This window comes from Capricornis sumatraensis, chromosome 4 (assembly GCF_032405125.1).
Source record: "Capricornis sumatraensis isolate serow.1 chromosome 4, serow.2, whole genome shotgun sequence".
In the NCBI taxonomy this organism is placed as follows: Eukaryota; Metazoa; Chordata; class Mammalia; order Artiodactyla; family Bovidae; genus Capricornis; species Capricornis sumatraensis.
Genome location: NC_091072.1, coordinates 16,295,147 through 16,321,596, shown reverse-complemented (window position 1 = coordinate 16,321,596; position 26,450 = coordinate 16,295,147). Strand labels below are relative to the sequence as shown.

Sequence of the window (26,450 nt, the reverse complement as noted above, 5' to 3'; positions counted from 1 at the left end):
CTTGAATCCATTTTGAGTTTATTTTTGTGTATGGTGTTAGAAAGTGTTCTAGTTTCATTCCTTTACAGGTGGTTGACAAGTTTTCCCAGCACCACTTGTTAAAGAGATTGTCTTTTCTCCATTGTATATTCTTGGCTCCTTTGTCAAAGATAAGGTCTCCATAGGTGCATGGATTTATTTCTGGGCTTTCTATTTTGTTCTACTGATCTATATTTCTGCCAAGACATTTTGACCCCTGATAGAGTGCGATCTCTCCATAAAATCTAAAATTACAGTACACTATCTGCATTTAAAAGGCACATATGTCTTCAAAGGACTTCTTGAATACTTTACCCAACTTTCTGACACCTAGCAATACAATCTATTCTTCAACAAACATTCATCAAAAGCCAGATGATTTTCAGGTGTCCCTTCCCCTGGACCTGTCACCATCTGTACAGAAACAAGAGGACCCATCTAGGCTTTTCCACCCCCTGAGAACAAGGTTGATCTCTGCAACCAGCACTTTGAACTGACACCCAACTTCCTTTTCAAATGTGCTAAAGAAAACAGTGTATACTACTTGGTTGCATTTTCTGTGATTGGTTATTCTGTGATTGGTCTTTTTAATGTTCCCTTGATTCTCCAAATATTGCCTACCTCTGGGTGTTCTTTGGAAGGAATGACGCTGAAGCTGATACTCCAGTAGTTTGGCCACCTCATGTGAAGAGCTGACTCACTGGAAAAGACTCTGATGCTGGGAGGGATTGGGGGCAGGAGGAAAAGGGGACGACAGAGGATGAGATGGCTGGATAGCATCACCGACTTGATGGACGTGAGTTTGAGTGAACTCTGGGAGATGGTGATGGACAGGGAGGCCTGGCATGCTGCGATTCATGGGGTCGCAAAGAGTTGGACACAATTGAGCGACTGAACTGATATACATATACATGCAAAGATTTGACTCATTGGAAAAGACCCTGATGCTAGGAGGGATTGGGGGCAGGAGGAAAAGGGGACGACAGGATGAGATGGCTGGATAGCATCACCGACTTGATGGACGTGAGTTTGCATGAACTCTGGGAGATGGTGATGGACAGGGAGGCCTGGCGTGCTGCGATTCATGGGGTCGCAAAGAGTTGGACATGACTGAGTGACTGAACTGAACTGATATACATATATGTTCACCAGCAGCAATAAGACTTGGCAGATTAATTATTCAAATTAATTATCTCAGCTTACCTTTAATTTCTATTTTAAAGGCCAATGCCTTGAATTAGAAGTATCAGCACATGAAAACACTGCCAACATTTTTTGCAAATTTTAAATGGAAAATGTTTTAAATTCAAACATATTTGTAGATGTTCATAATTTAACTCACTCATAAGCAAGTTTTAAATGAAGAACATGCTACTTATAAATCATTAACTTTGCCAATATGTGTGTATAAACAGTATTCAAATTCATAAATGAGATTCATTCATTGAGTTTTCTTAGGCACTAGGGATATATACAAAAACACCATTTGATCTTAGAGATTCTTAGTCTGCAGGAGACAAACATGTAAAATGATTATACAGGAAGTCCTTTATAGACATTGTAGGATAGGTTTTTCCCATCTGACTTTTCTCCTTCTGATGTCAGATGCCTATCAGACTAGGATGAGAGAAGGGAACAGGAGGCAGATGATATTTTAGCAGGACAATCTACAGAACATGCCTATGGAGTTACAGATGCTACATAGTCCAGAACATCAGGGAAGCCTCTTTTCCTCCAGCTGGGATGGCATCCAGCCGATGGCTTGGCAGTGCAAGGACACTCACCTGCAGAGAAGAAACAGGGCCCTGAGTGTGGAACAAAAAGTAAAGATGCTAAGTCTCAGACCAGTTGAGAGAAACCAGAGAGGAAGATCCTAATGAAATGTCACAGGAGGGACTCGCATAGATCACTTCCTCACTGAAACTCTTAAATAAGCTAGAAGGTAGACCCAAAGGTCAAAGACTCTTCAGTGTGTTCTTCCTCATTCCCTGCAGGTATGGGGATGGGCATACATGTAGTATGAGCTTAACCTGTCAACTGTTAAGACCAGCTGGGGAATGGGTTGTCCTGTTCCCTCCTCTTCTACATTGGAGGGTAATCTTGGTGATTACAAGGAGAAATGTGCATTGTGCAATGAAGGGAAAGAAGAGACAATAATAGTAATCTTTGAGGGTATTAGGGAAGGCTTCATGAGGAAGTCATTTGAGCTGAGGGTTGAAGCGTAAGTAGGGATTCATCAAATTGATATTGGAGCAGAGGAAACAAAACAGTGTATACAAAGATGCAGAAGTGAGGAGAAAGCATGGAGTGTTTAGACAACATATAGTTAGTTTGGTACAACAGAGCACAGGGGCATATTAACAGGTGAGACGTTAAGAGGTGAGCTTGGAAAGTCAAGTAAGGGCTGTATCAGAAGAGTCTGTATCCCAAAGGGAATGAGGGGTTATGAAAGGATATTAAGCTACAGAATGTTTGATTTACAAGAAAAAAGTTTCTCTTGAAAGAAAGGCCCCAAAGTGAGCAGACTACAAAGCTGACATCATCTAAATAAATTGGGGAAAGGTTATGCAAGTGTCATTTGAGCTTCCAGATGGAAGGATGTGGGGCGTGACCTTGGAAGAGATCCGTGGAGTGCCTGAATTTGGGGGGAGTAGACTGTGGTTGGTGGGGTGCTCCACAAAACAGTGGCAGAAGGAAGGGACTGATGCGAATATGATAAAGGAATAGATCACTAAGTGGGAAGTGTTGCCATGGAGAGAGGGGGCAAGGAAGGAAGAGAGAGGATGCTCAGATGTGTAGTTTCAGTGATCTGACAGACAGGTTTATGAGGAAAGATCTTGATTTCCATTTCATTAAGATCAAGGGGCCGGAGCCGCAGCATGCAGGCAAAAACTGTACTGAAGGAGCAGGACAGGAAAACTCACAAAGTCATCAAACAGCGTTTAGTGCTCAGCCATGAAACAGAATCGTGCCATTCTGAAGCTCTTTGGGGGTTTGTATGTCATCTAGCTTTGCTTCATTTTACATAAGAAGGAACTGGGGTTTGTATGAGTAAAATGCTTTGCTCAGGGTCACAAAGGTAGTTAATAGCGAAGGGAACGCTAGATACAAGCCAGGACACCTGACCTAGGATGGCTCTGTCCTGGGCTATTCCATCAGTGGGACTCAAACATAAAAGGCATCCTACACCACAAAAAAAGGATCCCACTGATGTCCTACTGGAGTGAAGCCATATATTTCTTCCTCTTAGTTACTGTCTTCTTGTGCAGGGCTCATCAAAGAGCCACACGACCCTAAGAGCTTGTAGAAAGCTTTACAAGTCAAAACCACCTGCCACCCTCTGCGATTTTGGAAGTGAAAGGAATATGCTTAGATCTAGAGGCGCGCCACCATGACTGAAAACAGAGGAGGCTTTTTTTTTTTCATCAACAAGACATAGATACCTACAAAGCAGGGTTTTTTTGTATCTCTGCACACCACAAAGGCACCCTCTGACAAATCAAATGAACATGTCACAAGTCAGTGAAAATTAAGAAAGAGGAGGTGTAGAGAAGGTATCGAACAATTTATCAAGCCACACACCATTTTCCCATTTTTATTTTCCTCTGTATTTCTTACAAAACAAACTCATATAAGCATACTTTTATTTATAATGAGAAAAGAGACCAAATGTTGACTTCCTTGGTGAGTACTGAACAGATGGAACCAGAAGCATCAAGGGGAGAGGAAATAGAGACAAATATGGTTGCCATGGTTTCCTCGAGCTGCAGTAAACACAGGGACCCCAGTGGACAATAAAAGCCCCCGTGGGGAAAAACCACATGTCACTCTTTTCTTCCTTAGATAATTGCCAGGCTCACTTGGAAGATCTGAAGTCCACAGGAGATGAGAAAACAAGCAATGCTGTCACTCATCTCTGGCTATTCTCAAATTATATCTACACTGAAACCACCCTCCCATCCCATATAACAGGCATCAAACAATTAATGACGATCTCAGATTAATCAGTTATCCCACTGGGCAATGCCCTGCAGAAATCTGTGACACATTAAACGCAAGACGTGAGGGGAGCTGGGCACTACCCGAGACCACACTCTCTGTTTCACTGGGAAGCAGTGAGCCCTGACGCAGAGAACAGCATCGTGAAAGATCTGCACGTCCTGGTGACATGGTCAAGGTCCCAGACTTAGAGCCACTTTCCAGTCATCTCCAAATTATCCTAAACCCACCTCCACTGTCTTCTAGGTAATATGTGAATCATATGAGAGCTTGATATATCTGCATGGCCCAACTACAATCCCATAGTTTGTTTACAGGGGTGCTGGAAAAGGAGAAAATGGGAGTGGAGAGGGACCCCTTCTCAACTGCTTTCTTTGAGGTTCAAATCAAAGTCTAGCGCCATGAAGACTGTCTCCACGTGATGGCAAACAGTCAAACATCGGAAACATTCAAATGTTTGGCTGAACGCACGTGTTTTGTCTGGAGGTTCTGATCAAGTTGACATGAGGTCTTTTCCAAGGTCATCGCAGAGGCTGCCAGCGCTGAGGTCAGACTGCTTCAGCCCTGAGTTCTACAGCAGCCCCCCTCCCACGCCTGCCAAGACAGACTCTTCCCAGTCCACACGAGATTTGGGTTGTTTTCTCCTAAAGATGCCCATGAATAACCAGTTTGTTCCAGGCTTCTGCAAGGTGAGCAGATTCCCATGTCAAGGGGAGGAACGTAGGCTGTGTAGGGAACACTGATTCTGGGGTGATGGGTGCTGAGATAGATGCCAGGCACTCGAGCCAGCAACATGGACAGGAGGAGGAAGCGGGGTTCACCTTGGCTCAGCTGCATGTCCTCAGAAGCCAAGAAGAGCAGTTTTTAGACTGCTGAAATTTATCTCTCTCGTGAGTCTGTCCCCGAAGCCCAAAGCCTGCAACATCTCATTTCCTGTTTGGGGATTTCCTGAAATCAAAACGGAGATCCTGGCCTCGGTAAAGAAACCTGTAGAAAGGCTTTTTCTCTGGAACTAGGACCATGTGCGGCAGCCTCAACGTACAGTTTGGCCTCAGCAGCCTGATGCTCTTTCACCATCTCCTCTGAAACTGCACGCACCACCTCTCCTTCATTGCCCATACCCTCTGTTCCTGGTCGTCTGCATTCCCCTTCACTTTTTGAAAATGTGAGAGCCTCTCATAAAATTTAGTTGGAGGTACTGCTTTTCCAAATGATGGGGGCAGAATTTGGGGGAAGCCACATTATCCCTTATAATTGGAAAACTAAAGGAAATTTTGGATAAGCCTCAAATTAGAAAGCATAGCCTTGATGAATGGTACCTTTGTAAACACATCATTATTTTGGTGAGCTTTGCTCTGTCAGTTCTCACAACAGGAAAGAGAAAGGACTCATGTCAACAGAGTTGCATGAGTCTCTTCTAACAAATCAGGCACAATACCAGCAAACTGAAGCCTTCCCAAAGATGGGAGTAAGTTTTGAGGCCAACATATGAGCTTTCCTGCAGACTTCCTAGGTGGCTCAGTGGTAAAGAATCCACCTGCCAATGCAGGAGACATGGGTTTGCTCCCTGGGTCAGGAAGATCCGCTAGAGAAAGAAATGGCAGCCCACTCCAGTATTCTTGCCTGGGAAACCCCAGGGTCAGAGGAGCCTGGTGGGCTACATCCATGGAGTGGCAAAGAGTCGGACACGACTTACTCACTGAACAATAACACAATGAGATTTCCCAAGTGTTTCAGTTCCCAATACACACAAAGCAAATAGATTATAACTCCAATATCGCAAGAACATTTCTGAAGAGGAAACAGATTGACTTATAAGAATGACGCAAGCTCCCCTCCACTAGTCAAGAATTCCATACCTATTTTAAAGGCTATAAGGATAGAACTAGATCTTTCCACATCAGTGGGGAAAGGGACATTTTCTTTTCTTCAAAGCCACTGGAAAGAATTGCAGTGAAGAACTATAAAGGACAAAGAACCTCTTTGTCCTGCCATGGGAGAAGACAGAGTAAGGCAAAAAGAATGCGGATACACAATCTTGGGTTTCAAGTTGGATCTGTCATTTCTTAGGGACACAGTATTAATAAGCCATGTATATAATTACTATGTCCTGCCTCACTAGCTTAGGTGAAGTAAAAGCACATGTCTTTTAAAATGAGCTTCCACCTTCCTCATCTCAAAAATTTTTTTTTTCTCAAGGGAACCCTCCTACATTGCTGATGTAGCCACCACTATAGAAACCAGTATGGGGGTTCCTCAAACTACAAACAGAGGTGCCATATGATCTTGCAATCCGACTTCTGGACGTATATTCAGATTAAAAAAAATAACTTGAAAAGATACATGTACTCATATCCACAGCAGCGCTACTGCCAATAGCCAAGACATGGAAACAACGAAAATGTTCACTAACAGCTGAAGAGATAAAGAAGATGTAAGATGTCTTATAAATATATGCATACACACACACACACACACACATACACACACACACACACACACACACACACATATAGACATGGAATATTACTCAGCCATGAAAAAGAATGAAATACTGCCATTTGCAGGACCATGGGTGGACCTAGAGATCATCATATTAAGCAAAGTAAGTCAGAGAAAGACAAATACCATATATGACTTATATGTGGAATTTAAACATGACACAGATGAACTTATGCAGAAGACAGAGACAGACTCACAGACACAGAGAACAGACTTCGCTGCCACGAAGGAGGGGATGGAGGAGAGATGGATTCAGAGTTTGGGATAAGCAGATGCAAACTATTATATATAGAATGGATAAGCAACAAGGTCCTACTGTAGAGCCCAGAGAACTATATTCAATATCCTGTAATAAACCATAATGGAAAAGAATATGAAAAAGAATATATATGTATAACTGAGTCACTTGGTTATACAGCAGAAATTAACATAAATTGTAAACCAACTATAGTTCAATTAAAGAAAAAAGATTATCAAAATATATTTCCAATGGCATCCCTAGAGTTACTGCAAAAACAAACAAACGAACCAGGGAAGGGGTGTCAGAGAAGACGTGTTTCATTTTCTTCTTTCCACTTCATCACCTCCAGGCTAAAGACATGCTGAAGATGAGAGGTTAGACCACGAAAACAGGAAGTAGAATCTGTGATTATACTATACTACTCAAAGATGTTCATCGAAGTGACCTGCATTCTTTCAGACTAGCAGATATTATTTCAGTGGTGAAATGAGTCTTCTTATGAATGGTGTATGAGTTCCATACGCAATGACTGAATGCAGCTTGGAAGGTAAAACTTTGTCAGGTGCTGCAACTAAGTAAATATTGACTTGCCCCAGACCCTGTCCTGCAGGTGAACAGATGGAGTTCAGCCTCACCGCAGGACTGCTTGCCCAGTGAGCTCACTCCTGTTAACTGCCATTCCCAAGTCAGTTCTTATTCTTCCCACAATGTCAACAGGACAAATGCCTCTTCTTCTAGGAAACAGGAATAAAACAATGGAGTAAAAAATGAAAAAAACAGAGAAAGGATTTGCTTCCAGACTTCCCAACTCACTCCAAAGTCGAACCTTCAGTACTTTGAACCATCCTGTCAATACAGCACATTTAATACACTCCTATCCATACAATCCGTTTATACCACATCTCATGTTTCAAATAGAGTAGCAGAAATTCAGGAAGTAAACTCCATCTCATGGGGCTCTAACAGAATAAAGGAACAAAAACTTCCTGGAAGTGATCTGTATTTTCTTAAGGCGTTTCTATTTTCATCCACTCCTAGAATTAGCAGGTAAGCTCTAATGGTAGCAAGGGTTTTATCAGTTTCACTCACTGCTGTACTCTTGGCCCAGAATAATTTCTGGCACATATTAAGTGCACGATAAAAAAAATATTGAGTAAAGTAATAAATTCCAGGCAGCCTGACATACTGCTGCTGCTGCTGCTGCTGCTAAGTCGCTTCAGTCGTGTCCGACTCTGTGAGACCCCATGGACTGCAGCCCACCAGGCTCTTCCAACCAGGGATTTTCCAGGCAAGAGTACTGGAGTGGGGTGCCATTGCCTTCTCCACTGAGTGACCCAAATAATGATTTCCTCAATATATTTTAAAAATATTTTTCTTGTTTTTTAAACATTTTTTTTAAAATTTCCCAATTGAAAAAACAAAGGCTTTATTTCCCACATGGAAAGCTCTGATTACCTTTTATCTCACCTCAGTTTTTAAGTGACAGTCATTTTTAAAATATCCATTGTAAACTCTACTTTCACTGATGGAACTCTTTGACCAAAAAAATATTATTTAAAACAAATGCCTATCTCTCTAGAATATAATACTACTGCTTTCTTCCTTTGAGTCATAAAAACAAAGAAATAAACTAAAAACACCTTTACACACCATCATCTCTGTTGCCATTCAATGTCAGAAGTAACATCTGTTAGCCTCCTAAGCAACGTCTCCAACATCAGGAAGGTGTCAAGTTCAAAATGGTGGAAATTCATTTTCAAAATTTGAATGTGGTATATATATGCAAGGGGATATTTCTCAGCCATTAAAAAGAAAGAAATCAAGCCATCTGCAGCACTGAGGATGGACCTAGAGATTGTCAAACTGAGCGAAGCAAATCAGACAGAGAAAGAGAAACATCATATGCTATCTCTTATATGAGGAATCTAAAGAGAAATTATACAAATGAAGTTATTTCATTTGAAAGCTGAAGTTTTATCATTGGCAACAAAGTCTATCAGGTCTCTTAAAGTGACAGGCTTACTACATTCCCATGAAGATGACTAACAAAAATCCATCACTGAACAACCACAGTTTGCCAGACATTCTTTTAAGCAAAAACGGTTTTCTATGGAAAAGTTCAGTTCACAACTCGAACAATCACACAAGTGCTTTTCTTTGAGATTCCTGTTGTGTGTATTGGTGTACAGCAAATGTGTATAAACATACGCCCCATTTTGTCACACAGAATATTAAAAAGACATATACTCAAAGGTCAAGGTTTTATAAAATTAGTCATTTTTATTACTTCATCAAGAATACCATTAAGTAAACTTGCTCTGTCATAGTTTACTCTGTATATACGAGAAGCGATTTATGTGAGGCTCCTGGGATAATGCCCTTGCTTTAAAACCATTAATGTCACTTGCTACCTACATTGATGGTCTCTAAAATCTTTAATTACCTACTCAATCAGTTTTTTTTTTTAAATTAAGGATTTTGTAATAGTAAAGTTCCAAGTATTCCTAATGGCCTATTGCGGCTGGCTGTATAACTTCCCAAGCTTATTTACTTATTTATTTATTTGTCTGTTTTAAAGTATCTGTCTATTTATTTTTACTCTTTGGCTGCGTGGCTCATAGGACCAGGGATTGAGCCTGCACCCTTTGCACTGGAAGTGCAGAGTGGAATCACTGAACCACCAGGGAAGTTCTAGGAACACAAACCTACTTAATTATCACAACAACAACTGCACAGACAGCAAACATGACACACGAGCTAACCAAAGCTTTAAAAGACCAAGTGACTTGGCCAAGGTGATGAAGATGGCACATCGAAGAGGGGCACTGTAACCAGGTTTTTCTTCCTCTGGACTCACAGCTCATCATTCCATATTCCCTCGGAGTTTCTCAAACATTCCCATTTCTGTAATCAGAAGGAACTCAAGATCTATGACGTTAGAATTATGTGTTCTTCTTAGGCACAAAAACGAAGGCCCAGGGCGGTCAAGAGCTTTGTTCAAAATCATATTTAGTTAATGGCTGAGCTGGGATGGAAAGAACCCAGTCCTAGGCGAGAAGCCCTGTGACGCCTCTTGCCTCTTAAAGAATGTTCTGGTTTCATCCTTATTTCTCTGGCAGGGCCAGAGACAGACCTGCGAACAGGAGATGCCCTTGGCAGGCACCAAAAGACACCGGCCTGTGATAAATGGGCAGCTGGTGCAAGGGTGCCTTCCTCAGCTTCCTCCTTGTACCACGTCAGGCACATGAGTACCAAGACCCTTCCTGTCCTCTGCAGCTTACGTCTTTCCACTACAAAGCCAGCACACGGCAAGTGGCAACAGGCTCGAGTGTCATCTAGAAGACTTCCCAGGCTCCCAAGAAAAGAGAATGGGAGCTCGTGTTTTCTCCCTGTCTTTCATGAAGCTCCAGCAGAAGCTCCAGACAAGACAGTTGAAACTCCTCTGTGACAGGGTCAGAAATGAAGGGGGATGCTCCCAAAATGAAGGGCTGCCCACCACAGGTTGTACATCACCCTAAGACAAGTCAGATTCCACACCACAGGAGTGCTGGCAGGCACGTACTCTCACCACGATGCAAACACACAGACCATCCAGCCCAGCTCATAGGATTCGAGGTACTATTCTGCTCAGTGGAACATGGGACCTCGGGGAACAACTCATTGCTCAAAACATCCAAGGAGGAGGCATGACTTCATGAGAGGAACAAGGGAGGATACAGGGCAAAGTGATGATAAGCAAGGCAGGAGGGGTGGCTGAGAGCATGGGGGAGACAGAGATGTACTACGAACTATAGACTTGAAGCAACAGCGCATCAATGCCATGCAGCCTTCACGACACACTCGCGCCCCTGGAAATCAGCAGATGGCACCTCTCACTGCCCAAGTTCTAATGCATTTCCCGTTCATGCTAAGCGTCAGGACACCGGGCTTGCCAAATACCCACTGATGCAGACAGCGAGGGGAGTGGAAGAACCCGCAGCTATACACCTCTGCCTTCTTTGCAGGACCTCGTTCCTCGCAGCAAGGAAAACATTCACTCTGCAGCAGGTGAATTTCCACAAAGGACGGCAAGGACACGCATCGAGATGCACTCTGAAGGTGACTAGTATTTGGTAAGAAATGTTAAGCTCACTCAGGTTTTTCCATAAGATGGTATGGAAAAACCTAAACAAACTTTTTGGCCAACCCAATCCTTGCTTTTTTTTAGTATAAAAAATAGAGAAGCGACCTCTAAGGGTAATTCATATCTATCATTGGACAGAGCTCACTTGAGTACTGCAGCCATCTATTCTCATCCTAATGGATCGTCAACAGAGCAGCTATTATATTCAAACAGCAAGGCAATCTAGAAAGTAAAACCCTAATACCTTTTGGATATTAGTCCTTGAATACTAGGGCCCAAAACTCCTGAGTTGAAAAGTTTTTATTCCTATCAACCAGCCACCTGAGTGCCCGGGCTTCTTTCTTGGATTGCTGGAAGCTTGGTATCCACATCTCTCGCAAAGAGCGCCGACGTGGGGCCAGGGGTGAGAAAGCGAACACTGTAGGCTCTGGACAGCTCAGGTGGGTAACATCTGCCTGCCATCTTTCGGGTGGTAAGCCCTGCATTGAGAGAAAGAGGGAAGAATGAAAAATGCAAGTTAGCACAAGTCTCATGTTCCCTAAGTACCTAAAGCAAGTACCTTCACTCCATGGAGTCTCCATAGTCACACTGCTGAAGAGTTAAAAGGAGAAAGAAAGTATCTAACATTTATTGAGAATATCCTGTGCACTAATGGGCTTCCCAGGTGGCTCCGAGGTAAAGAATTCGCCTGCCAATGCAGGAGATGCAGGAGGTGTGGGTTCGATCCCTGGGTCGGGAAGATCCCCTGGAAGAGAAAATGGTAACCCACTCCAGCACTCTTGCCTGAGAAATCCCGTGGACAGAGAGGCCTGGGGGGCTACAGTCTATGGAGTCTCAGAGTCAGGCATGACAGTGACTGGGCGCACAGAACACACTTGGATTAGATACTCTGCTTGGTGGGCTTCACAGATGCTCTCATTCAATCCTCCAACCCATTCACGCCCAAGTACATTTTTATGGAATTTTAGAACACAGAGGAAAAGGAAGAGACTTTACAAACTCCCTAAGAGGAAAAGGTCAATTCAGAAGGTCAGAAGTTAGGATGGTTTTGGATTTCTGGACAGTAACACTGGAAGTTAAAAAGCAGTGCTGAAAGTCACTGATAAGTATTAACACTAGTAAGTACAACTTTAAAGAGAAGAAAAAAAAAAGTTGCATAGCCTCAAAATATCTCCCCCCATATATTTACTAACTATTGTGGTGATTTCAGTATATGTCCAGGGACTTCCCTGGTGGTCCAGTAGCTAAGACTCCATTCCCAACGCAAGAGACTTGGGTTCAATCCCTGGTCAGGGAACTAAATCCCACTTGCCATAACTAAAGATCCTGCATGCTGCAATGAAGATCAAAGACCCCACATGTGGCAACTAGGACCCAGTTTATTAATTAATAAATAATTAATTAATTAAAAATATATATATATATATATCCTCAAATTAGTTTATATTCCTCCCCCAAGGAGGTGAAGCTTAATTCCCTTCTCTTTGACTGTGGGCTGCATTTGCTGACTCACTCAGTGGAAAAAGAAAATTAGTGACTTCACAGAGGAAAAACCTAGCAGACACCACCTTAAGCAGGTGATTAAGAGAGCATCACCAGTAACACATCATGCTGATATCACTCATCCTCTGATACGATGCAATGAGAAAGTCCTTTTCACCTCTGTGCTCTTATTCCCCCAAATCCAAAACCCAAGTGTCAACATGAGAAAACATCAGAGAAACTCTATAGAGGGACATTCTGCAGAATATTGACCAATCTTCTTCAAAAATGTCAGCACAACTGTCACAAACTGAAGGCGTCTGAGGCGACATGAAGAGCAACTACAATCTGGTATCCCGGATCTGATCCTGGGACAGACAAAGGATGTGAGTGGAGAAGCTGGAGAAATAGGACTCAAGCCTGTATTGCAGTTCATTGTAGTATTAACAGTCAATATTGGTTTCTCAGTGTTGACACATGTGCATGGTTATGTACAATATTAACATTAGAACAGAATTCTGGCACTCTGCACTATCTTTGCAACCCTTCTATCAATCCGTAATCCTTTCAAAAGTTTAAAAAAATTTTTTTTAAGAAAGCCAATAACAAAATGCCTTCAAAATTCTAAACAAAAAAAAAAAAAAACAAACAAAACTAATGTCCATTTTAGTAGTTTACATTCAGCTAAACTACAGCTTAAATGTTAGACTCAAATAAAGACATTTCAGACACCCCCCATACATCCTTTGTCAAGAAGCTATATGAGGGTCAGTTCAGTTGAGTTGCTCAGTCGTGTCCGACTCTTTGTGACCCCATGGACTGCAGCATACCAGGCTTCCCTGTCCATCACCAACTCCTGGAGCTTGCTCAAACTCATGTCCATCAAATTGGTGATGCCATCCAACCATCTCATCCTCTGTCGTCCCTTTCTCCTCCTGCCTTCAATCTTTCCCAGCATCACGGTCTTTTCCAATGAGTCAGTTCTACACATTAGGTGGCCAAAGTATTGGCGCTTCAGCTTAGCATCAGTCCTTCCAATGAATATTCAGGACTGATTTCCTTTACAATTGACTGGTTTGATCTCCTTGCAGTCCAAGGGACTTTCAAGAGTCTTCTCCAATATCACAGTTCAAAAGCATCAATTCTTCGGCACTCAGTTTTCTTTATAGTCCAACTCTCACATCCATGCATGACTACTGGAAAAACCGTAGCTTTGACTAGATGGACTTTTGTTAACAAAGTAATGTCTCTGCTTTTTAATATGCTATCTAGATTGGTCATAGCTTTTCTTCCAAGCAGCAAGAGTCTTTTAATTTCATGGCTGCAGTCACCATCTGCAGTGATTTTGGAGCCTCCCAAAAATAAAGTCTCTCACTGTTTCCATTGTTCCCCATCTATTTCCCATGAAGTGATGGGACCAGATGCCACGATCTTGGTTTTTTGAATGTTGACTTGTAAGCCAGCTTTTTCACTCTCCTCTTTCACTTTTATCAAAAGGCTCTTTACTTCTTCTTCACTTTCTGCCATTAGGGTGGTGTCATCTACATATCTGTGGTTACTGATATTTCTCCCAGCGATCTTGATTCCAGCTTGTGCTTCATCCAGCCCAGCACTTTGCATGCTATACTCTGCATATCAGTTAAATAAGCAGGGTGACAATATACAGCCTTGATATATTCCTTTCCCTATTTGGAACCAGTCTGTTGTTCCATGTCCAGTTCTAACTGTTGTTTCTTGACCTGCATACAGATTCTCAGGAGGCAGGTCAGGTGGGTCTGGTATTCACAACTCTTGAAGAATTTTCCACAGTTTGTTATGATCCACACAGTCAGAGGCTTTGGTGTAATCAATAAAGCAGAAGTAGATGTTTTTCTGGAAGTCTCTTGCTTTTTCGAAGATCCAACGGATGTTGGCAATTTGATCTCTGGTTCCTCTGCCTTTTCTAAATCCACCTTGAACACCTGGAAGTTCACGGTTCATGTACCATTGAAGTCTGGCTTGGAGAATTTTGAGCATTACTTTGCTTGTGTATGAGATGAGTGCAATTGTGCAGCAGTTTGAACATTCTTTGGCATTGCCTTTCTTTGGAATTGAAACGAAAATTGACCTTTTCCAGTCCTGTGGCCACTGTTGACTTTTCCAAATTTGCTGGCATATTGAGTGCAGCACTTTCATAGCATCATCGTTTAGGATGAGGGTACAATCAACCAAATAAAAAGAAAGTGAAGAGAAAAGGAGAAAAACATACAGGAAACAGAGGTGTCAACATAAAAGAAAAAGACAGTAAAGGCAATTCCCAAAATGCTAGGGATGGGAGATCTCAGAGTGGTCTCTACACAGTGTAGAGGGCAACCAGATGTACCTAACACATGTCACAAGTCTCCAGGAGAGATTTATTCAACAAGATGAAATGACTTGAATGCCTGGTATAGCTGAACATCTTCAAAGGAGGTTTAAACAATTAACAAGGATTGAATTAGTTATGTAAAAGTATAAAATAAACAAACAAGAAATAAGACAATCATTAACTCAAGGGAAACCAAAAGCTGTACAGGTAAGGGAAATAAATCATAGTATGTACTAAATGGTTCATTTCTACATAAGTTACATGATCATATAAACAGTGGATATTAAAAAAAAATTGTGTATGAGAGCATGTTATTTCAAAACATTGAGTAATAACCAAAATAATTTGTTAAGTATGGTGGTAAGTGGCTTCCCAGGTGGCGTCAGTGGTAAAGAATCTGCTGGCCAATGCAGGAGACGCAGAAGACGTGGGATTCGATCCCTGAGTTGGGAAAATCCCTTGGAGGAGGGCATGGTAGCCCACTCCAGTATTCTTGCCTGGGAAATCCCATGGACAGAGCCACCTGGTGGGCTTCAGTCCGTGGGGCTTCAGGGAGTCGGACATGATTGAGTACAGCACATGGCTGGTGGTAAGTGGCTGCCTTCTAGGGAAGGAGAAAAGAAAAAAGAAGTAGAAGATTGTTTTGTTTTATTAACTTTGCAGAACTAATTGATAAGCAGAACTAATTGATAACCTATGTACCTATATATCTCTTTCTTAAATTTTTTTTTTTATCTTTTGGCTATACCACGTGGCATGTGGGATCTCAGTTCCTCAACCAGGGAAAAAACCCACGCCCTCTGCATTGGAAGCAGTCTTAACCACTGAACCACCCGGGAAGTCCTAAAAAAAATTTTAATGGACAGGGAGGCCTGGCGTGCTGCGATTCATGGGGTCGCAAAGAGTCAGACACAACTGAGCGACTGAACTGAACAACTGAAGATATTAGAGTTGATAATAGTCAGGTTTGCAATGATTACTCTTCATCCATACCAAATTTAGAAAGAAGAGCAGAAAAGCCAATCTGAAATATACTAGAGATGTTTAGCCTATAAAAGAGACGACTTTGAGTGAACATAAGGCTTGTTTTGAAGCATCTAAAGAGATTACAAGTGGAAGAGTGAACTAACTTGTTTGGTAGAGCATGAAGGATAGGGTTGCCTAAATTCCCTCTTCTCAATAACTACTCACAGATGGTCATGGAGTTGGCTTCCAAGAGCCTGGAACAAGTGTAAGGATTCTTTACCAAGACAAAACTGAGCACAGAAAACCAGAACAGGAATCCAAATGGCAAACCACAAGAAAACACTAAGACTTACAATCTGGGGAGTCTAAATACCCACCCAGAGACGTTCCTGATGGACCAGTGGCTAAGACTGTATGCTCCTGGGTTTGACCCCTGATCAGGGACTAGATGCCACATGCCACAATTAAAGGTTCCACATGCCAGAATGAAGATCCTTCTTGCATGCTAAGACCCGGCACTGCCAAATAAATACCAACTCAGAGTTCAAAGGGTTAGATGCAGGCTCAAACTTCGGGTTACTACAGCCAGAGTTCATGATTGGGGAGAGCCTGTATTTGGAGCAAAACCAGAATCAAATAAGGAGGACCCCAATCGATTACTTCAAAACAGCTTTGGAAAGGCCATTGCTCATCTTTCCTGACTGATGGTCACATATGCAAAGCTGTATCTCCCTGCATTAGAGTTAGAAGTGGGTAGCTAAGAAAGAACCATAGAAGCGGAAGTCTTGGTTCAATACAAAGACCGGTATAACTGTAGAAATTTAACAAAAGATAAGATTTGCTACCCTAAAAAATGGTGAAATCACCAGCCCTGGAAATGTAACATAAATTAGCAGATGACTTGGTCGTGATATTTGAAACACCAGTTTCATCTGAACTGACCACACAACCGTCAGTGGCCTTCCCAACCCTAACCTTGTGTAACTGTCTACATGAGAAAGTCAGTAGTAATACCCTCTTTCCCTGCCTGCCCACCTGAGAGTTCTTCCAATGGTGTAGGATAAAGTTCCACTTAAGGTGACATCATAGAGAAAGGAATCTTGTGAAATGGACTCTTTCAGCTCTAGTGTTCTTCCAGAAATGTCTCACAGTGCGACCTGAAGAAAGTGTGTCTGATGAAATAGTTATGACATGTTTAGTAGTAACTAACTTCCAGCATCCCGAATTGCCTTTCCAGCTGAAGTCCTAGACAGAAAAACAAGCCGTTCTTAAACTACAATTAATAAATATTTTGCTTCCAAGGAGAACATGGCTCCTACTTTAACAATAAGGAAAAAGTCAAATGATCTACAGATTCATAACTCTTCTTGAGTTCATCAGGGAACCGAGATCACACAACAACCAAGTGACCTGAATCCCAAAGTGACGTGTTCGTCTCAGGAAAGATGGACACAGGATCAACTTCACCTTTTGCTGAACACAGGAGGAGGAGGTGGCTACCGCAAAGTAGGTAACAAGAAATCAACTAAAATTTTATCAAATCCTTATAAGTATGGGCCACCATGTTAGTTTGGAATAGCTGGGTTACACCAAAAAAGAGGTCAAACTCACTCAAAAGCTCTTTTCTTTTTTAAAAAAATATTTATTATTTATTTGGCAACATTGGGTCTTAGTTGCATGCAGGGGGAACATGGGCTTAGCTGCTCCACAGAATGTGGGATCTTAGTTCCCAGACCAGGGATTGAACCCACATCCTTGGCATTGCAAGGCAGATTTTTAACCACTGAACCACCAGGGAAGTCCCCAAAGCTTTTTCCATGCACCTCCATCAGATGCCCAGGAAGAGACTGGGGCCAGGGCAGAATACTGGAAACAGCCTCCTTCTTTGGCTCAGGGCAGGGAGGGGAATGTCAGGAAGCCCCTTCCATCTCCCCAGAACCTTCCCTCACAAGGAGAAAAAGCCTTATGACACTGAAGAAGCAGGAGAAAACCTTTCATTTTCAGATCCAAGGGATGAAAATCTACCACTCCCCCATGCAAAATTCACCTGTCTCATGGTCTAGGGGGAGGCTGGAAATGAATCCGGACCTAGGATCCCACCATGATACCAGAGGTCACCTACCCCTGAAGGGACACAGAACCCTCTTCCATCCAAACCAACCACAGATACAAAGCAGAGTCTGGCTTGAAGGATAGGCAAGAACACTGAGAAAGCTTCACTCCTGAGTTCCAGGAATGCAAAAACCTGCCTAAGCTTGATGCTGCCGAGAAAACAAAGAGCCCACCCTGCCCACACCTCGAGCCAGTCGCTGAGCAACAAGCCACAGCAGTTTACTGCCAACGGAGGGGCAAGAGAAGGGAGACCTCCTCTGTGACCCAGCAATACAGGACCTGACAAAAGCTGAGGGTGAGAGAGAAAGGCTGAGAAAAACCACTTAGCGCCAGGTCCCACTGTAAGTACAGGTAACTATCATAGTTAATACTGATGATATTTAACCATTGATTATTGTAATTATAAATACTGGAATAATCTGAAGCTGTAGAGCACTAAACGTAACAGTAACAACACAAACCTTTCTTTTTTCCCTTTTTTTTTGGCCACACCCCGTGGCATGTGGGGTCTCAGTTCCCTGACCAGGGATGGAATTTTCACCTCTGTAATGGAAGGCAGAGTCTTAAACATTGGACTACCAGAGAAGTTGTGCAAACCCAAATTTAGGTCAGCTCTTGAGGTGGCGCTAGTGGTAAACTGGCGCTAGTGCTTGCCAATGCAGGAGACACAGGTTTGATCCCAGAGTTGGAAAGATCCCCTGGAGGCAGGCACGGCAACCCACTCCTGGAATCTTGCCTGGAGAATCCCACGGACAGGGGAGTCTGGGCTATGGCCCACAGGGTCACAAAAGGTCAGACACAACTGAAGTGATTCGGCACTTGACTAGACCAACTTAACTGGCGTTAGATACTCACAGGAGCGTGAACCCTACTGCGAACTGCACCTGCGAGGGATCTCGGCTGGGTGCTCCTTATAAGAATCTAATGCCTGATGATCTGAGGTGGAGCTGAAGCGGTGCTGCTAGCCCTGGGGAGTGGCTGCCACTGTCTCCAGTTACCCTGAGATGTTTTCCAGTTGCAGGAAAACAAGCTCATGGCTCCTGATTCTGCATTACAGTGAGTTGTATGATTATTTTATTATATATTACAATGCAATAATAATTGCAATAAAGTGCACAACAAATATAATGCACTTGAGTCTTCCCAAAAGATTCCCCTTGCTGTCCCCTGGTCCATGGAAAAATTGTCTTCCATGAAACTGGTCGCTGGTGCAAAAAGGCTGGGGACCACTGGGCTGAAGGACTAAAAATGTGGATGAGATTCAGAACTTGCCATTTAAAAAATTTTTTTGGCCTTCATGTCTCTGCTGCAGCTTCTGTGCATCAATGCCCAGCACCTGTAGTGTGGTAACCTCCAGAAGAAAGAGTAAAGAAGAATTTAGAGCCTTCAGGACAGACTAGTAAACTTCATGGCAGTCCTCAAATAGAAATGAAATATCCATCCTTCTCGCAGAGCCTGGCCTCTCTGATAAAAGTGAGGACCAGTGATGGGGCAGCTGCAACAGAAGAATGCAGAGCAGCAGAGAACATCAAGACGGCCATCCCAGCACCTCTCTGCCAAACCTGGACCCACTTACCTTCTCCTGGAGCCTAATGTTATCCCACACCTTGCTGCACACCATACACTCAAATGCGTCAATGTGGCTGTCCTGCTTAACGTCCTGCACCCCCCATTTCCGTTCCCTGAGTGCGGTGAGAAGTCGCTGATTGGAGATCTCGCCCTTCAGCTTCCATTCTATGTAGGCCTGGTAGCGTCTGTCATCCTGATCCAGCGCTCTGATGTAACTCGCCAGCTCTCTAGGGTGAGAAAATTCTGATACCATGATAGCACTTCTATTGCTTGGAAGCCAGTCTGCAATGTTGGGGGATCCGTAATACACAGGGACGACCCCCAGTTTCAGAGGTCTCCAGAACTTCTCAGTGATGTAATCGTCACACACCGCATTCTCAAAAGCAAGGATAAACTTATACTGGGCAAGGATCCTGTAAAAGCCATCGGTGTCCATAGAGGCTGGATTGCTCAACCGTGGAGGGAGAGGTTTGTTTCGCAGACACTCGCCGTAGGAATCGACCTCAATGTATGTCATCAGCTCTCGAACATAGGTGTCCCTGTCTGAGGGCGGGTCACAGTCGGACTGTACGTACACCAGCGGGGCGAGGCTCTTCCGGAGGTGGTTTTTGGACCGCAAGGGGACCAGGTATCGGAGTGACGTCAGGACTTCCGTGCCCTCCAAGTACTGGGTGGTTAGTGGCAGGTGGGAGTGCCGGCTGAAGGTGGCGGTGTAGTTGAACAAGGTGATGACTGGCTGGTGAAAGAGCTTATAATTATTTTTTGGAGACTCTTCGTGAAAAAGGGCCCAGTCATGATGGGCTTTCCGAGGCAGAGGTAAGCTATCTATGCTAAAGTCAGTACCTAGGAGAAAAAAAGACAATGTTAGTATGTCCAGAAGAATTCTGGTGTTTCAGTTTGAGTCACCTGGGAAGACTAATACACAGAAGAGCTTGAGGCTATAAATAAGAAGCCTGTTACAGTGCCTGCAAAATGCCTGGCAGTTAGACTTCCCTGGTGGTGCAGTGGACAAGAATCCCCACCTGCACATGCAGTGGACATGGGATCCATCCCTGGTCCAGAAAGATCCCACATGGCGTGAAGCATCTAAGCCCACACGCCACAAACACTGAGCCTGAGCTCTAGAACCTGGGAGGCACAGCTCCTGAAGCTCCATTGCCCCAGAGCCTGTGCACCACGACGGGAGAAGCCACTGCAATGAGAAGCCCGCACACTCCAACTAGAGAGTAGCCTGTGCTCACTGCAACCAGAGAAAAGCCCACACACAGCAACACAGACCCAGCACAGCCAAAAATAAATACATAAAGAAATAATTTTTTTAAGTGCCCAACAGTCAAAATCATGAAGCTTTCACCCTAGAAACTGTTCATAGGGAGGGTCACCAAGGAAAGGGACCCTCCCTCTCGTTTCATGAAAAGAGAAATGGGAGGACGTGTCCTAGCCTGGTTCTAAAGGATTTATTTCACTGCCTCCTGCAACTGACTTTTTCTTTCCAGAGGCATTACCCAAAGAGGGAAGGAGAAATGAAGAGAGAGACAATTCTTAAAAAAGAAAAGAAAAAGGAAGCCAGAAAGGGGAAAGAAAACCAGCTTGGCAGATTGATTAAATGGAAAAGAAAAAAAAAAGGAAATTATGCAAAAGTAGCCAGAACAAATACACGGGAGAGATTTTTTTTTTTAATCCAAAATGATCGATTTTCAACAAAGTGCAGTGAATCCGTCTTAGTCAAAATGGTAGATAAGAGGCTTTTAAAGACTTAAGAGCTGATAATGGCACTATGTTACAGATCGCTGAAGGATGGATGTGAAATAACAAGCACATCATGAAATAAAGAAGGCATAACAGGATTATAATTGTGAGTGATTCTAGCTTCCAGAGGATTAATTGGGGAAAACTTTGAAACATGATAATGTGCAGACAGAAATGATGGATGTGGTAAACCATTGTTTCCTGACTGTGGGTGGAGACCCAATCAGGAAGAAGTAATTTCCATAACTGAGAAAGAAGAATTAAGACAATATCACAATACATAACACAATTTCTAAGGTGTTCCAGACACTGATGATATTTTGGCCCAGTGACTTGATTTTTTTTTTAATGCAAGAAAATGGTATACACACACAAAAAAAATCCATCTTCTAGCATCCACTGGGGAAAAAACACACCAAATAAATTCTTCCAGAAAAAATGAGACATATTCTCTGGTAGAATTCATAAAAATCAATTATGTAATGCCAGTGCACACCCTCTCAAATAAACACATACTCTTTGGGGCAAACAGTATATCAATGAGAAATCAATTAATCAAGAAAGGCTTTTAAACAATTAAAGATCAAAGAAGTTTATGCTGGAGGACGTATACTGAGCCCAGAGAAACTGCTGAGGGTTATGTATTACTGTCTTGATAATAGGCTTTTATTCTCAATGAGGAGGAATGAAAGACCAGCATCTAAAAATGGTCATATCTTGGTTTACTTGCCATTTACTACACAAGTCCTTTAGAAGTGAAAAGAATACTCAGGGGACTTCCCTGGTGGCCCAGTGGTTAAGAATCCACCTTCCAGAGCAGGGCACTCAGGTCCGTCCCTGGCTGGGGAACTAAGATCCCACAGACAGCAGGGCAACTAAGCCCTTGCTGCAACCGCTGAACCCAAGCACCACAACTAGAGAGGAGTGCACGTGACACAACCAAGACCCGATGAAAACACAAATAAGAAGAACACGCACACAGGCCTGAACTGTAACGGCACATAGAGTCAGATGGCCAGCAATGGTTAACAGACAAACATCGGACATGAAAGAGAACCTGAGAACAAAGGCAATTTACTGCATTGAACTGGCAGCTGCTCACAAAGGTTCTAAGTTCGTCAAGTGGCCAGTGATGGGCACTGAACCGATAAATGTGAGTTAGAACATAAAGCTTCCGCAGAAAGCAGAGCAGAGAATCAAGGCCATTTTCCTGGGAGAGGAAGATCCAGAGTCCAATCCACAGGCCCAGAGGGCAGGGATCCAGATGTACGATTAGAGGCTGGAGGCGATATGGATAAGATGAAAGCGGGTCCAGAATTAACGATCAGGCACCAGTGCTCTGAGAGAGGCACTCAGACGCCAGGGGCCGTCCGCTGCTGGTGCCTGGCACACGGGCGACTCTTAATTGCCTCACCCTGCAGTCACCACGGCAAAGATCCAAACTGCTGAGTGAGGAAGCAGAAAGACACAACTCGGGCTTCAGAGCGTGCAGGGGGCCTGACTCTCATCACTGCTTGTCTACATCTGTAAAGTATAAGAGGAAGTAAACATGTTGAGACCTCGTCACAGCCAATATCTAAATCTGTGTGCTGGTAATAAGAATGAGACTTACTCTTATGAAACTGGAACCAGTTATAATGAGCTTTTCACTCATTTTAACTAGGAGGTGAGGGCTTCCAGGCTCATTATACCTTGCATTATACCACCCACACACACACACACACACACACACACACACAACATTGAAATAAGTTGTGTTTTTTTTTCTTTTATGAGATTCTTCCTAACTAAAATACTCTGAGGAAGATTAAAAAATATATGTCATCTTGCCCGGCAAGCTCCTCCCCTAAACTTACAGCTTATCATTGTAAACACTCAAGAATTCTTAAGTTACAACCATAACAAACCTAAAATATGTCTCTGAGGATATTACAACCGACAATGCGAGTGGCGGTATTGAGCAATTTCTCAAAGGTACTTGGATGTGGGTTGGGCTTCCCAGGTGGCGCTAGTGGTAAAGAACCTGCCTGCCAATGCAAGAAACCTAAGAGACTCAGGTTCTATCCCTGGGTAGGGAAGATCCCCTGGAGGAGGGCATGGCAACCCACTCCAGTACTCTTTCCTGGAGAATCCTATGGACAGAGGAGCCTGGCAGGCTACAGTCCATGGGGTCACAAAAGTCAGATACGACTGAAGCAACTTAGCAGGCACACACGCACTGGATGTGGGTCAGGAAACAGCTGAGTTATTTAGCTCTGACTCCACTGTAACAAGAGTCGGAACCGGGGTATTTAAAGAAAAGAAAATCAACTGAACTATGATAAGTCTATACAAATGTGACTAACTTGCATGTGACCAGTTCAGGAGTTTTGTACAGCCACGTTCACTGGCTCTCTTACAGGTAACAACTTCGGATTCAAACTTCCATTTCTCTGGGTTATTTTGTGTTTCCAGAATACTGACTAATTCATTCGTCCCTTTATTAGCTGACAAATAGATCTTCAGCACTAAAGCGCACTGTAAAGGAAATCACAACTAGGAGCGCAAAAGGAATACAATTCATGCTGGCAAACGGTGCTTCCACCTCAGACAGGAAGGGGAGGCGGACACCACCACAGCACGGATGAACCTTGGGGACGTCGTGCTGAGTTCAGTGATGTAAGTCAGTCACCAAAAAAAAAAAAAAAAAAAAGACTGTGTGATTCCTCTTGGCTAAGGTCCCTAGAATAGTCAAATCCAAACGGTGCTAGGATGCTGATGATGGGGACTGAATCTGAAAAGGCAGAGAAGCAGGGTGATCATCCTTTAGGAAATGTTTATGTGCTCTTTTTTCTTCTTCAGGGGCATATACTCTTCTTTTATTATTCCCACACAAACTGGGAAAAGCAAGAGGCAACACATGTTACTAACCCCACTCTACGAAGAAAGTTTGGTTTGAGTTGTGTATTTGAAGTTAAAGATCCCTGGTGGGAACCAGAATTTTCAGACTGGCTAATGGCAAAGGACCAGAGAGACTACTGGCCCCGCTACAATGCTGATGCTGTTGAATAACCGACTCTCGGCAGTCCCAAGACACTCACAGAAATATGACCCAGCTTACACCCAGTCCGCTCGGGAAGAGGCATGCCTTAACTCAGAAAACAGAAATGTTCCCACACAATGTCCCCCAAAGGTCACCTGTTTTTAAAAAAAGGACCTCTACTGTAAAGTGGTATGGCCCATAAAATGTGATCCTGCAAAAAGACCCCAATAGAAGGATCTAAAACTGCGGAGGAAAACAATTTAGGCGAAGGGGCTCCCTGATAATATTATCACCTGCATAGTCCATGGCTAATTCATTTCACATGAATTTTCTAGACTTACCCACATGGCCCTATCAGATTGTTTATTTTCTGTAAGGTTCGGCCGGTTACCTAAAAATACTGCACACACACTTCTGCAGACAGCCTGGCTCTTGCCACTTTAGAGGGACTCTGGGAGAGGTCCCGACTTCCAGACCCATGTTCTCCTCTCTTCTCCCACCATCTCTCTTCATGAGTCTGCTTGCCTGACCATTACATCAATTCTACGTCATGTAGCCCAGCAGTCCCCAATGTTTTTGACACTGGGAAAAACTGGTTTCCTGGAAGATACTGACTGCTGGGCAAGGACTGGTTTTGTGGAAGACAATTTCTCCATGGATTGGGGAAGGGGGGATGGTTTGGGGATGATCCTGTTCAGGAGTGCATGACCTGGGGCCCTCACATGCGCAGTTCACAGTAGGACTCAAGTTCCTCTGTAAATTGCGAGAATTGAGAATCGAATGCTGCTGCTGAGCAGACAGGAGGTGATAATGCAAACAATGGGGAGCGGCTGTAAATACAGAGGAAGCTTCACTCGCCCGCCTGCTGTTCACCTCCTGCTGCCCAGCCCAGTTCCTAACACGCCCGGGGCTTAGGGACCTCTCTCGATGATACACGTTCAGCTAGGCATCTGTGCATTCTACCTCTAAGCATGCAAATCTCTCAGACCACCCTGAACTGAACCTGTGCTGCAGGCCAGTCAATAACTTTGCAGTTCCCTGCCTAACAGCGCACGGCCAGAGGCAAGAGTGCAAACAGAGTCCCACCCGCCATATGGCTGAATATTTCAAGGCTATAAATCAATCTAACAGGCTGTTAAATGTTTTGTCTTCTACCTTTACCATACATACACAACTCATGATTTTTTTTTTAAATCATGCAAAGCAACAGTTCACGCCAAACATGGATAACATCTATTCAAAATGAACATCTTTCTCTACGACAAACCACGATTCTCTTTGGGGCTTGGCAGGGCACGACAAGAGGAGAAGAGAGATAACTCTTCCTCACTTGCTGACTCACCCTCACCTACTCGCTCAGACCTTGCCCTCCATTCACTCAGGACACCACAGAGGAAACACCCATTTGCTCTCCCTCCTCGGGGGTCTCTCCCTCTCTGTCTCCCACTGACCAGCCGCCTCAGGAAGCAATGAGTGTGTCGTCCGTAAGTGTTCTCCCCGGTTGAAAGAGCCCCTACCAAAACACCTCTGCCCCACCTTTCAAGTCCCTCAAAGGAACTTGCAGCTGAAGGCCAGGTTCAAGTTCAGGACTCTCAGGCTCCTAAGAGTTCCAGACTAGAAGGCAGTGGTGCCTGGATCCCCTTCCTTCCACCCTGGCTCTGTCCCACACTCTGGGGATCTTGCAAACATCGACACTGAAAATTGACCTCAATCTGCAAGGCCAAGTTCCATCACGCGCGCTCTTTTCATCACTCAAGCTTGGCCAGCCACCCTGACTTGGCCCACAGAGCCCAGCTGCAGCAAAGAATCCTGCTTGTTGGTTTAGTGAGACACACCCCCCACCCCGACCCTGGACCCTCAATGTCTGAACAAGTTTCTCAATCCCCACACTCATTGGCTAGAGTCTGCCTTTAGCAAGAACCCTGTTACGCCAGTTTAGCAAGAATCTTCCTGCCTTTGCTGTCCTCTTAGTCATTTTCTCTCTGCTGACTCCTCATTCTTGCTGGCTCTCAGTCCCCAGCTGTCTTTGCTGGACTTGGAGTTGAGCTCAGTTCTATACCAAAGTCTCTCTCTTCTACTAGAGTAACTCCAATAAAATCTTCCTTGCTGTTTTTAACAACTGTCTAGTGTAGAATTTTTCTTTTTCTTTTTTTTTTTGGCTGCACTGTGCAGCATGTGGGATGTTAGTTCCCAAACCTGGGGATCAAACCCTCTGCATTGGAAGCAGGGAGTCTTAACCACTGGACCACCAGGGAAGTCTCTGAAATTTTTCTTTTACACTCCACACGTTTGCAGTCACCCCCGGCCGTCTATCAAGCCC

The 26,450-nt window shown here is 43.7% G+C and overlaps 1 protein-coding gene across 1 annotated transcript in view; it reads right to left on the bottom strand.

The window, feature by feature from the left end:
- Positions 1-9,142: 9,142 nt before the first annotated feature.
- FUT10 (fucosyltransferase 10) overlaps positions 9,143-26,450 on the bottom strand; it is a 69,096-nt gene continuing 51,788 nt past the window's right edge. Inside the window, exons 3-4 of the mRNA XM_068971073.1 lie at positions 19,367-20,202; positions 9,143-11,362 (exon numbers count right to left, since the gene is read on the bottom strand). Of these exons, the coding sequence (XP_068827174.1) occupies positions 11,138-11,362; positions 19,367-20,202 (1,061 nt within the window). The 3' untranslated portion in view covers positions 9,143-11,137. The remainder of the gene's footprint in view (positions 11,363-19,366; positions 20,203-26,450) is intronic.